We start from the raw sequence: 11957 nt of genomic DNA on the forward strand, positions 1-11957 counted from the left end.
AGAAGCATTCGTATTTAATTACACAATATATATCTCAATGCTCCCACTATTCATGTTTTTTGGGGTCAACATAGAGTACTTACTGTCCTGGATAGTGATGGGTTATTTAGCAACAAATGTTACTTTGTTTCCTGTTGCTAGTTGGTCTGTCCACATCCTAGTCAGGTGCACTCACCAGGAACTGCAGAGGGAAGGGAGCAGGGCCTAAAATCCAGGCAGTGATTAGAGGTTGCAGTGGAAGCCCCTTTCTTGGACGCGGGCGGCAGAGCAAAGGCTTTCCTGTGCTCCGTTGCTGCTTTCACCGCAAATGAGTGAACAGTAGTGAAGCTTCCCTTCAAAATGTGAGGCATTGTATTTAAGCACCATTCTCTTTTCAAGGAAGACTAAGTGTTCGCGTGACATCCCACTCAAAGCAAGGGCTCTGTGATCTATGTACAAAGAATGCACCCAACAACTCTGCCCTGAGCATTGCTAGTACCAGATCCCCTCCATCAGGGTAACACCTGTGGAATCATGCTCCCTCACTGAAAGGAATAGAACGGTTTGCTGGACCTTGGCTTCGGGTCAGATCACTGCACAGGCTGGGACACCCTCTCTACCTTAACATTTATCTACTCCACAAGCGGCACGAACCCACAATTGGTCAGTTTACTACTTACCTCCGGCAAGTCACGTATGCCTCGGAGCCTCTCTTACTTGTAAAATATGGATGCTGATAATCTGTGCCTCACAAGATTGTCAGAATTAATTTAAATGGGAAAATAAGTACACCTTGCACAGTGCTTGGCACACAATGGAAAGCAATGAAGGCTTTAAAAGTCTTATACATATGATTACTGAAAAATGGTGAAATCTCAGTGACTAAGCTCAAGGAGGAGAGAAATAAATCGTGGGATTTCTCCATTAGCAGCTCAGTGATATTTCCTACTTTAAAATCCAACAAGCCCCTTTATAAAGGAAACATCACTTTTTCATGCTTGTTTTCTTCCTACTTTTGGTACTCAGTGCTTCTTCATTTCAATGCCCTGGCGTAGGAGCAAGCAGAAAATGAAATATACCAGGTCAACATCAAACTTACTTCAAGAATGTGTAAGTTCTAAATTATTTCCAAATAATTCTCATACCCAACTAGTGAATATTAAGCAACCTAACTTTTAACCTTCATATTGGATAAAATCTTGAGGAAAAATTCAGGTTTTGATACAAATATTAAAATAGGAAGGTGTTAAAAAAAATAGGAAAGGGTGGCTAAGTGTCACTATTAAACAGTTTAAGTGAGCTTCTGGAATAGAAATCTCTTCACCGTCACACATTTTAGGAGCACTGAAACTTGACTAAAGTCATTTATTTTGATTTCTACTTAGTATGGACAGTTGAAGCAAATTATACTAGAGGGCTCTAAAGCACCAGCTCACCTCCTTTATGACCAAAGGTGAACAAAATTAAACTCAAGTGGACTTTAATTTGAAAGTGTCCTCCTCTCATCCCTACCAGGGTATCTTCCACTGAATCTGCACCTGATCTTAGCCAGGAGGCTGAGAAGCCATCTGCCACTGAATCTGAAACTACAATGCATCGGTTATTAAAATCAAGGATCCTTCTAGATAATCAGATTGAAAAATAACCTTAATGTATTTAATACATGCAAATTCCAGTGAAAGAGCTAATGGGAGACCATCCATCTCACCTGCCTTGTCTTATTATTCTTTTGTCCCTTATTAAATTTCCTTTAAAAATGGGGGGTGGGGGGCGTGGCATGAGTTTAAAACTCTGGTCTTTTCTCATTTCTAGGATTTTTTTCCCCCAACCTTGAACTGGGGTATTTAAACCACACCTGGGCCTCCTGTCAGAATAAAGGGGAACCCTCCCAGGGGCAGGTGGTCACCCTTGTGCCCTGCCCCTCTTGTCCAGCAGTGGAGCCCCGGGAACAGGGTGAAGACCTGACAGGGGACATCTGCGACGCTCCATGTTCCACACTCACAGCCACGCCGGGAGGCTGCGCCCAAACTTGCTTACAGGGTCCCCGGGCTTGCCTGGGCTGAGCCTCAGGAAATACATCCTGGAGCAAGGTAACTGGTAAACAGTTCTTTAAATCTCTTGCCTTTGGTGCAAAGTGGGCCTAGAGGATAACTTCTGGAAAACATTTATAGTTTTACTGTCAGATTAAAGATTTAGTGTCAGAAAGTTGTACTTTTTTTTTTTTTTTTAACTCAGCAGCCTGAAAGCTTAGATTATCAACCTGTATGAAACCTGGGAAGCCTGTCTTGGTCTGCCCACTGGCACTAAAATGTGACACTTCTTACCCATCCAGCACTGCAAGATCTTACAGTCAGATCAGAAAGCAGGTTGTACTTTGACTTTATAGTTTTTCTGTGTTTTTAGGTATATGCTTCGCTCAAGTCCTTAGCTGTAGTTTTACAGTACAGTGGACATGAAAGAGGACACAAACCAAATTTATACTTAAATTAAATAGCATGATTTAATTTACTGGCTGCTTAATCCCAAATCCTCTTAAGTTAAAAACAACAAAAAAACCCCAAAAACCACAAAACTCAAAAGTTTTAATTAACTGTTAACGTTAATGAATTTTAACCTTCCAGAAGGCATGACTCCAAAAGGCAACGTCCAACAGGTGATACGAGCTGGGTATTTTACGGCCTTTCCTGTTTTGGTCTCAAACATTCTAATCAATGGAAAAAAAAAACTCTCTAGAGTTTTTCAGCTTTATTCTTCTAGAGCACAATTTCCTGGCCCGTCACTGAGCATGGTCTTCTAACAGGTATACAATTAACTCATAGGTAGACAGCACAATGGCAGTGTTTGGTATCTGCCGGATGAGCTGGGCAAAGAGTCCTCTGTAAAAGGCAAGGTAACCTTCTTCCCGGAAGACCAGCCGAGCAGTCTGGACGAAAGACTTGTACTTGGTGCCCTCCTCCCGGAGCCGTGTCCTGATGACTTCTGCGGAGAGAAATCACACATTGCAGGCTACAGATGAACTGTACTTCCACGCATGCGAGGGCAACTCAAAGTGCACAGCTTTACAACTGTTCCGGTACAACTACGCGCTCTGCTGTCTCCACTCTGTTTGGACGGGACAGTCATGCAGAGACAATGAAAAGCTCTTTTCAGAACATTTTCTAATTCTGGGAATTGGTCAATTAGGGACATTTATGTATACATACAAAAGTGAAAAATAACTTCTAAAGGATAGAAAACAGCTTAGTTTGAATGGGACTTAATTTTAAGGTCATTCATGATTTTTTTTACTCCCAGTTAAACAAACCCTGCCATTTCACTGGAGGTATAAATTGTATGAAGTATGGCAGTATCTTCAACAAGACTTTCTTTCCAGGTGCTCCCCAACTTTCTCCTCCTACCAGGATCCTTCTCCACTCTGTCTAGCTTAAAACCTGCCTCCTACCTTTTCAGACCCCGGCCCACCTGGCCCTCCCTCATCCCGGCACCCACAGCACACCTGTCACCGCCTGCCAAGCAGACGTCAGGGCACGTGACCCGGGAGGCATCCTGACCTCTTTTCTGAGAGCCTGCGGGGCTGCTCTGTGCCCCAGCACACGATGGGGACTCAATGACCTGTTATAAGTTGACCGTGTGCATTTGTCACAGCTGACGGTGCAGCAGGCTTTCGAAAACAAACCCGGTTTTTCATGGCACAATAAACTATGCTATTTTCTTTTAAAGTAGTTCAGTAGAACATTAGGTCTATAGTTCCTTACAAAATAAGCTTGCCAAAGTAGCTTTACTCAGCACTCCATTCAAAGTGGAGGCTGGGAGATCTCTATTTTTTAAAGCGTGGCCTCCATGTCATTTTTTAAAATTGAGAAATTTTAAGTAAAATCCAGATTTCTGGCTTCTCTGAAAACATCAACAGTTCCACCACACAGGGCCCACATTCTGTCCATCAAAGTCTGGACCACAGTTAGCTGGAGCTGAGAAAAGCAGAGCTCCCATCGCTCACATGACCTGCGCCCTCGTGCCGCAGCCGCTGCCCTGGGACTCGGTCACCTCATTACCTGCAGCCTCTGCATTTCACCTTCAGAGGTCTAGACACACCGACACGAACTGCTGGCCGCTTTACTGTTCTGGAAGGAAAGCAAAACCTACCGTGTGGGTAAGCGACACAGGAGGCACATCCCTTAGAAAGAGCAGCAGCTGCCATGAGTCCAAAAAAATTGGTGGAATTTTTCTCAGTCCCATTTGGAGAAGAGGCTAATGGAGCTTCTTTCAGATACTTCTTTAAACTTTCATAAATAGCAAAACAGATGATAGTTTCTGAAATTCCAGCATACGAGGCAGTTAATCCCCTATAGAAGCCACGAATGCCTTCCGTCTGGTAAACGTAGCGGGCACACTGGAGTGTGTTCCTCTGCTTGGAGCCTCTCACTCTGCATAAAGGAGACCAGCGACAGGCCATTAGGACCTGCAGTGAGGAGCCAGCTGTGCACCAAGTCCCGAAGACGATGGGGTGACACAGAAATCAACAATGGGTGCCACGTCCCCCTGTTCAGTGGTTGGCTGAGCCCACCTGCTGGGACACCTGACGGCCCACAGAACAGTGTGTGCACCTGGGCCCAGAGTCACAGATATGTGCTCATAGTCTTGGAGCGAATTTTGGAAAGAGCTACATGGAAGATGCTCAAAACAGAGGAAAATACAAGTGCAATGTCATCAGAACAATCCAAATGTCTAAACGCAGGATAGGTACGTAAACTAAGACAGTCATGTGGAGGGGTATGGCTCAGTGGTAGAGCGCGTGCTTAGCGTGCATGAGGTCCGGGTTCAATCCCCAGGACCGCCATTTAAAATAATAATAATGATGAAAATAATAAGATAAATTCATAAATAATAAAAAAAAAGATAGTTGTGAAGGCAGTGAGATATGGGGAAGCACTTAAAGTGGCCAGCAGGACAAAGTTATATGTAAAGTATAATCAAATTATGATACAAATACGCTGAAGGAAAGCTCACCAACATCCTGACTGGGCGGTGAGTGCGAGAATGCTTTCTTACCATTCTAGTCTCCAAGTGGCGTATTTTGATTCTATTATTTCTACATTTATAAAATTATAAACATGGAATGGATGATACAATAACTCAAAAGCCTTAGGCTTGGATGCTCTACCCCACGATGTGAAGTGGTCATAAACTGCCTGATACAAACGGAATCCCGGGATGGACCGTGTTTACACTGGGTGCACATCCAAGACCCCGCCTGTGGGCTGGAGACCAGGGCGCCCTCCTGCTCCGGTCTCGATGGGTGTCCCCACTCCTGCCCTGGAGTGACCTCTGTAACACGAATGCAAGCATGCCACTCTCCTGCTTAAAATCCTCTAATGCAGGGTTTCTCAGCCTCCGCACTATTGCTATTTTGGGCCAGAAAGCTCTCTGTTGGGGGTTGTCCCAGGTGTTGTAGGGTAGCTAGCAGCGACCCTGGCCTCTGCCTACTAGGTGCCACCGAACGGGTGAGAAATAAAAACGTCTCTAGACACTGCCAAACATTCCCTGGGGGACAAGCCCCCGAACCACTGCTCTAGTGGCTCTCCACTGCCCCAAAATAAAAGCCAAGTCCAGACTCCCATTCCCAGCCAGGGCTTTTCAGGACATGCCCCCCCCCCGCCCCGTTTCTTCAGCCTTATCATCTGGTAACTCCCTCCTGCTGCAGCACCTCCACGTGCAGGACACCCCTTCTCTCAGCTGCTCAGGATGGACAATGCTGTCTCGCCTCCAGACTTTCTGCACACACAAGTCACCGCCGCCACCCGCCTGGCTGTTCTTCAGATGGTGGGGGGGACGTTGCTGCCACCAGAGGCCTCGCCTCCCTACACATCCTGCCTAGACTGCATTAGGGACCCTCCAGGGTCCTGGAACACCGAGGGCTGCTTATCCCACCAGCCTATAATTCTCTTGATTTATTTTCTGTGAAGCTGTGAGCTTCTGGAAGGCAGGGCCCATGTCTTATCCTCTGCTGTTTCCACCGTGACTAGTGAACAGGAAGCATGCAACAAATACTCATTGTTGGGGGATATGTTCACAGAATCCACCCAAACAAAGCTGGGAAATGTCCTGAACGTGGGTCATTACCAGGCAGGTTGAGAAGAAAGAATATAAAGGCTCTCAGCTGACTCGTGCGTGTATCCACTACTAAACAGAAGTGATATTCGGACACCAAGCGCACACCTGGAATTGGGGGTGATTACCAAAGGTTTCCAGGAGAGGATGCTGGTCAGAGGCTTGCAGGAGAAGTAGGCGTTCTTGAGGGACAAGAAGGGGAAAACAGATTCCTGGTGAAGGTCAGCAGACTCAAGAGAGATGGAAGTATGAGAGCACGTGACATTTTTGGAAAATTGCAGAAGATCTTGAATGTAAGTTATGCCAAGAAGTCAGGATTTGATCCTGAGAGTAAAAAGGATTCACTCCAGGATTCTGAGCAAGCAATCTTGCTAGTTCAAAATGACTAGCCCTGATGAATTTTAGAAAGTTCTTTCAGCAAGAATGGATTAGGGGGAATATGGAATCAAAGACAGACAATTCAGAGGCTGTGGTGGTCACTGGACAGAAAAACAAGCTAAGCAGATCCCACTGCCACTGCCAGAGGGCGCTCTTGCCCGTCCCCTCTCGTCATTTCTTTACAGGTAGCTTAAAGTTAGACTGTACTAGCTGGAGTTCCCAGTGCCCCACACACATTTCTAAGCAACCTAGTAACAGAAGGGTTCTTAGAATCCTATCACAAAACATCATATACCAATATCATTAATATGAAACTATGGTAGTCATTGGGATGCTGTTTGATCTTGTTATTTAATGTATTAAAAAAGTATATTACTAAGGGGGAGGGTATAGCTCAGTGGTAGAGTGAATGCCTAGCATGCATGAGGTCCTGGGTTCAATCCCCAGTACTTATATTGAAATAAATAAATAAACCTATTGCCACCCCCGCCGGTCAAAAAACGAATTTAAAAAAAAGTATATTACTATATCGCAATTTTTAAAAACACTGATAACTGTATTTCAATAATTGGTTTCCACTGCTTTGCAAAACATTATTCTAAAAAGTGCCTGTAGGCTTCACTGGAAGGAATCCACCGCATGAAAAATGTTAAGAATCACTGGCTAGAGTTTCAGGGCAGAAATCTCGGCTATTTGAAAGCCTTGGAGATTAAAATGACCCTTTTGAGACCTGGGGCATTTGCTGTTCTGCCCTTACTGGCATCTTCTCATTTGAAAGAGAGGTCACCTGGAGGAGAGCCCACCATACTCCAACTGGAGGTGGGGTCTGCCAAGAGCAGAGACCCATGACTCTGAGAGAATGTCACGACCGTGGATCTGGTGCCACAACTGAGCAGACTTCCACCATCCCCTTGGGAGTTCTTTCTGTTGTCCCTTGTCTCCCCATTGCCCTTGGCAGTACAAACCTCAAAACAAAAGGAGTTTCTACACATGCTTATACCCAGACAAAACAAGGATGCGCCTGGCTCAGGATGCTGTGCAGCCCACCCCACAGCTGGAATCAGCGGAAGAAAAAAATCCCTACGAGTTCTTATATTAAGGAAGGAACAATTAATAACTTACTTCCGTTCTAGCTGCATCCGGGTTTTAACCATCCAAATAGGATTCATTAAGGAATTTGTGACAAAAGCTGGAAGGAAAAAAAAAAAAGAACAGAAAGTGCTATCACTGAAGAGGGTCAGTGCTTATTAAAGCTGTTCCATGTGATAAACTTTAAAATCAGGCTTTCAATGGCTTAGTAATAAAAACGGACAGTAGGAAGCAGTTGCATGTCCATACTGCAGACGGAAGCCGCAGTCCCCTAAGATGTATCACCTATTCGTATGCTGGACTTTAGAGCAGATCTCTCAGTTTTCTGGAGCCCTGTCTGGTCTTCCCAGCCTCGGGGTGGTGCTGTTGTTATTTCTGTTAACGGGATTCCTGTGGTAAACATGAAACTCTTCTAAAACTCAATTTAAAGCTTCAGGTCCAGAAATAATTTGTTTTAAAGTGTTGCCATTCTAATCCAAAAGGTCACCTTATATATAACTTAAAATAGAAGGAACTAAATCTCCATTTACCTGACTCCACACTCAGACATTTTAATACCTGACTAATCATTTCAGGAACCTGAAGTTTTAAGACTGATCTGCTCACAGGAACCATTTTGAAAGTAAGTCTTCTCTGTCTTAAGAACGTTCATCATTCTGGACCAACCAAAAAAGCACTATCATGGTATTGGCTTGACACACAGGGCGTCTTATGGAATACATCACCCCTCCACAGTCTAAGTAGACTGATTAGATAACAGGACCCTAGATAGCGGTTTAAAAATCTCCCTCCAGGTCCACTTTATTTACCAAGGGTTCTTCTAAGTTAATTTTGCAAAAGTTACAAAACTGATGAACAGTTTATGGCTAACTCGCTGTCGGCCTCCTACGTGAAGAGCAACCTCTTCTGAACACCGCATGCCCTGCTCAGAGCTCCAGGTTCTGTAAAACGCCTTTCTAGCGTGGAGCAACTTTGCGCCACATCATTTTCTATTTGGGGTCCATAAATTATCATCTGTAACTGCTCAGATGGATTGCTAGTACTTTTACTTGGAGTAACAGAGACAAAACAGGTACATACAACTTACAGGCTGGCAGAGGGTGGAAATTTTCCATGAAGTGCCAATTCAATTCTCTAAAATACCTTTTTACTTAAACAGACATAAAACTTATATCTAATAAGACAGCCTTCTCTCAGCAATCCACATGTCCATTTTTTTTAAACTAAGTATTTCCTGGGGGAAAAATCCTGTTATGAATTTTCTATAGTAAGTGGGATGATTCCCTCAAAAAGGAACAGAAGCTGTGTGACCTATCACTGACCCTCAGAGAATCCTAACACAAGCCCTGAATCCCCAGCATGGAACCCAGCTGTGAGGGGGTCACGGAAACAGCAGCTCAAATTTTAGAAAATTCACTTCATGTAATAGAAAGACATGAAAACACATTAACATGCCTTTAAAAGCTACATCACACTAACCAAAAGCATGCATGAGAGCCTATCAATTTTGAGGGAGAATAAAAGGCTTTAGAAGTAAAAGAAAATAGAACCAAGTTACAAGCTGCTCTTAAACACTCACATTTTATCAGTTCTAACATAAAGCTTTAGAAAAACGATTTTAGATGCAACAGGAACTGAGAGCTAATTTCTAAGTCCTGGAAAAAGCTGTTTGGCACAACACATGCTTTAGGAAAGTAAGAAACGTTATCTCTACTCCCTAGAGTAACTTACCTGCAGAGCCAGCTGAGAAAATGTGCACAATATTACTATTAGGCACGAAAATGCCATTGAACTGCTCTTTGGCTTTGGAATAGCACGCAAAGTACACAGCCCTGTTAGAACAAAGAGAGAGCGCTATGGAGACGTCATACACACGTCCCTCCCCAACCTCTGAGAAATGTAGGGATATGGGAAAGAAGCTAACATGTAACCAAAAGCTGGACCTTATGTGTGCTAAAACCAAAACCTGCTGCAGGCACCTTCAGGAAGCTCCTGCATGTCCCTCTAGAAAGTATTCAATGATGATGGAAGTGTCCAAAATAATTGAGGAAAAAGAGGTTTTGGTACTAGACACACAAAGTCCATTTATTTTCTTCATTCTGGATAAAATGCCAATCCTTTAAGCACCAACATATCTTGTAATTTTTAAAATTTGTAGTATTTCTGAAACATACCACACTTGTCCTGCCTTATGCCAAAATGAGGATGTCAGATGTGTAATCTGACCTTTTTTCTGATGGCTCGGGATCTCAGAGGAACAGCATACGTGTTTTCATAAACAGCTCCCTCCACTGACATGTTCTTTAACCCCAAAGGGACTCCCGGAAGTGGTGTCAGCCTTCCCCTCCCGCCTTTCTGGTCTCCCCTTCTCTGTCTGCTTTTTCCTCTTCTGACTGTCTCCTCTCTTGCTGGGGCTGGGGAGCGGGGGCTGGCTGTGATTTTCCCTGCTCCTTCACCAGCAATGTCAACTGGCCAATGGATCAATCACAGAATGTATTTTGCATCTTAGAATCCTGACTACTTCCAATGTTATAAAACGGTCTTCCGTTTTCTCTAGGGCCCAACTGTTCTACATGGCTGTGGTACAGTCATGAATTGCTATCACATTAACAGGTGCTACCAATTTAGCACTGTCCACAAGCAGGTCTGACTCCATTTTCTTTATTTCCTATGTATATGCAGTATGTCTGCCTTCTCTTAGGAATGCACACCCCCCCGTATAAGCTCACAGACAAGTACTTTCTATATTTAAATAGAATATACACATAAGTTACACAATCCTAAAGGAACAAAAAGGCTTAATAAGATTCTGCATTTTTACAACATCCTCAGGAGATTTGTACATAAATTGAAGCACCGATCTGCAAGAACTCTAGAAGCTTTTAGTCTTCACTTTGTATAAAATAACATTCTCATTTTTGTTATAAAGATTAATTCTCCTTAAGGTCTATTCGAGTATCACGTAGATTCAGGTAAGTGTCCTACTGCTGTCACCCAGCTCCCCTCGCAGGAAGCAGTTTCTTACCTACTTTTTGCTACACACACACACACTCCCCGACACACCTCCTCACTTGCACACCTCACATGTCTATCCTCTGCGTCAGCGCCGTCCAACAGAACTTTCTGCAGAGACGGAAATGTTCTGTATCTACGATCTGCAGTGCAGGAACCACTAGTGACATACGAATACTAAGTACCTGAAACATGGCTAGTGAGCCTGAGGAACTGAGTTTTTAATTTTAATTAATTTAAATAGCCCTATGTGGCCAGTGACTATTGTTTTGGGACAGTGAAGCTTGATATATTCAAGTAAGCTTTGAAGAGAATTGTTAACAAAATGAGGATGCTGTTTTATATAAAGTCTAGAAGTCTTTAAAATTCCTTCAGATCAGTGCTGTCAAGTACAAGTGAATCACACAGGGGTCTGGTTAGAACACAAATTCTGATGTAGGTCTGGGGTGTGGTCTGAGATCTCAGTTTTAACAAGCTCCTAGGTGATGCCAACGCTGCTGAAACAGGCCATGCTCAGAGCAGTAAACACTTATTTAGCGAAGACTTCAGGTGATGGGAGCAGACGAATTTTCAACTTAAGAATAAAATAACTAGAATCTCTTTCTCACACACACACTAAAAGACTCACCAAGAGTTATCCCTGTTGCTAGACATCAGATGTATTTGGGCAAACCCCACACAGAAAAAGAACCCAGCCACCTAGCAGTACTGCCCCTCTGGGAAGGACCCTGCATATTACACTGCATGCTGTATGTAGTGAGTCAGCCGCAAGTTCAACACTTACCTTGATGGTGCAACTCCAACCAAATTTGGACCCAAGCCTCTAAAAAGTGACTTTGGTCCCTCCTTCTCCAAGATCGACCTGAATAGAAAGAAAAGATCTAACTTTAAAATCCTTAGGCAAGGCCTATGCAAAATGATGAGGGTCAGCCTTCACATTAGCTCCGTGAATAAATACAGAACAGAACGTTTACAAACCCCAGAGTCTTATCTGATTATATTACAATACAGAATCAGAAGAGTGAAAAATAATGCTTTCATTACTGCAGTGAAAAACCATGCTTCCAAGTCTTTCCCCTTGTTCATCCGGGAGCAAGGTTCAGGGTTTGCACCTCACACCGCAGTGCTAGTCAGGCAGTGTGAGCATCTGGCAAAGGGTCTGACACAGGAAACAGTGTCCTCGTTATGACAAGATTTGCTGACAAACAGGCTCAGAAATGTCTTCGGATGGCATTTCTTTTGGATTTACTCCTTATTTATAACAATCCTATCTTCTAGACCTTTACTCATTGTAGGAGAGCCCCAACCAGGGATATAAGGAGTAGAAAAACCTAGTAATTTTCACGTGATGGATGACTGCTATTTAAAGCCAAAACCTAGTATCTTGAGTT

At 43.6% G+C, this 11957-nt stretch overlaps 1 protein-coding gene across 1 annotated transcript; it reads right to left on the minus strand.

The window, feature by feature from the left end:
• Positions 1–2460: 2460 nt before the first annotated feature.
• On the minus strand, positions 2461–11428 carry SLC25A33 (solute carrier family 25 member 33; the record flags this gene model as incomplete). Its single annotated transcript, XM_064494093.1, is given in 5 exon segments — positions 2461–2958; positions 4123–4403; positions 7588–7654; positions 9286–9386; positions 11351–11428. Coding segments are annotated over 5 exon segments (730 nt in total), but the record flags the coding sequence as incomplete, so codon positions are not given.
• Between the last annotated feature and the right edge of the window lie 529 nt (positions 11429–11957).

Source organism: Camelus dromedarius, chromosome 14 (genome assembly GCF_036321535.1).
Source record: "Camelus dromedarius isolate mCamDro1 chromosome 14, mCamDro1.pat, whole genome shotgun sequence".
Taxonomy (NCBI): Eukaryota; Metazoa; Chordata; class Mammalia; order Artiodactyla; family Camelidae; genus Camelus; species Camelus dromedarius.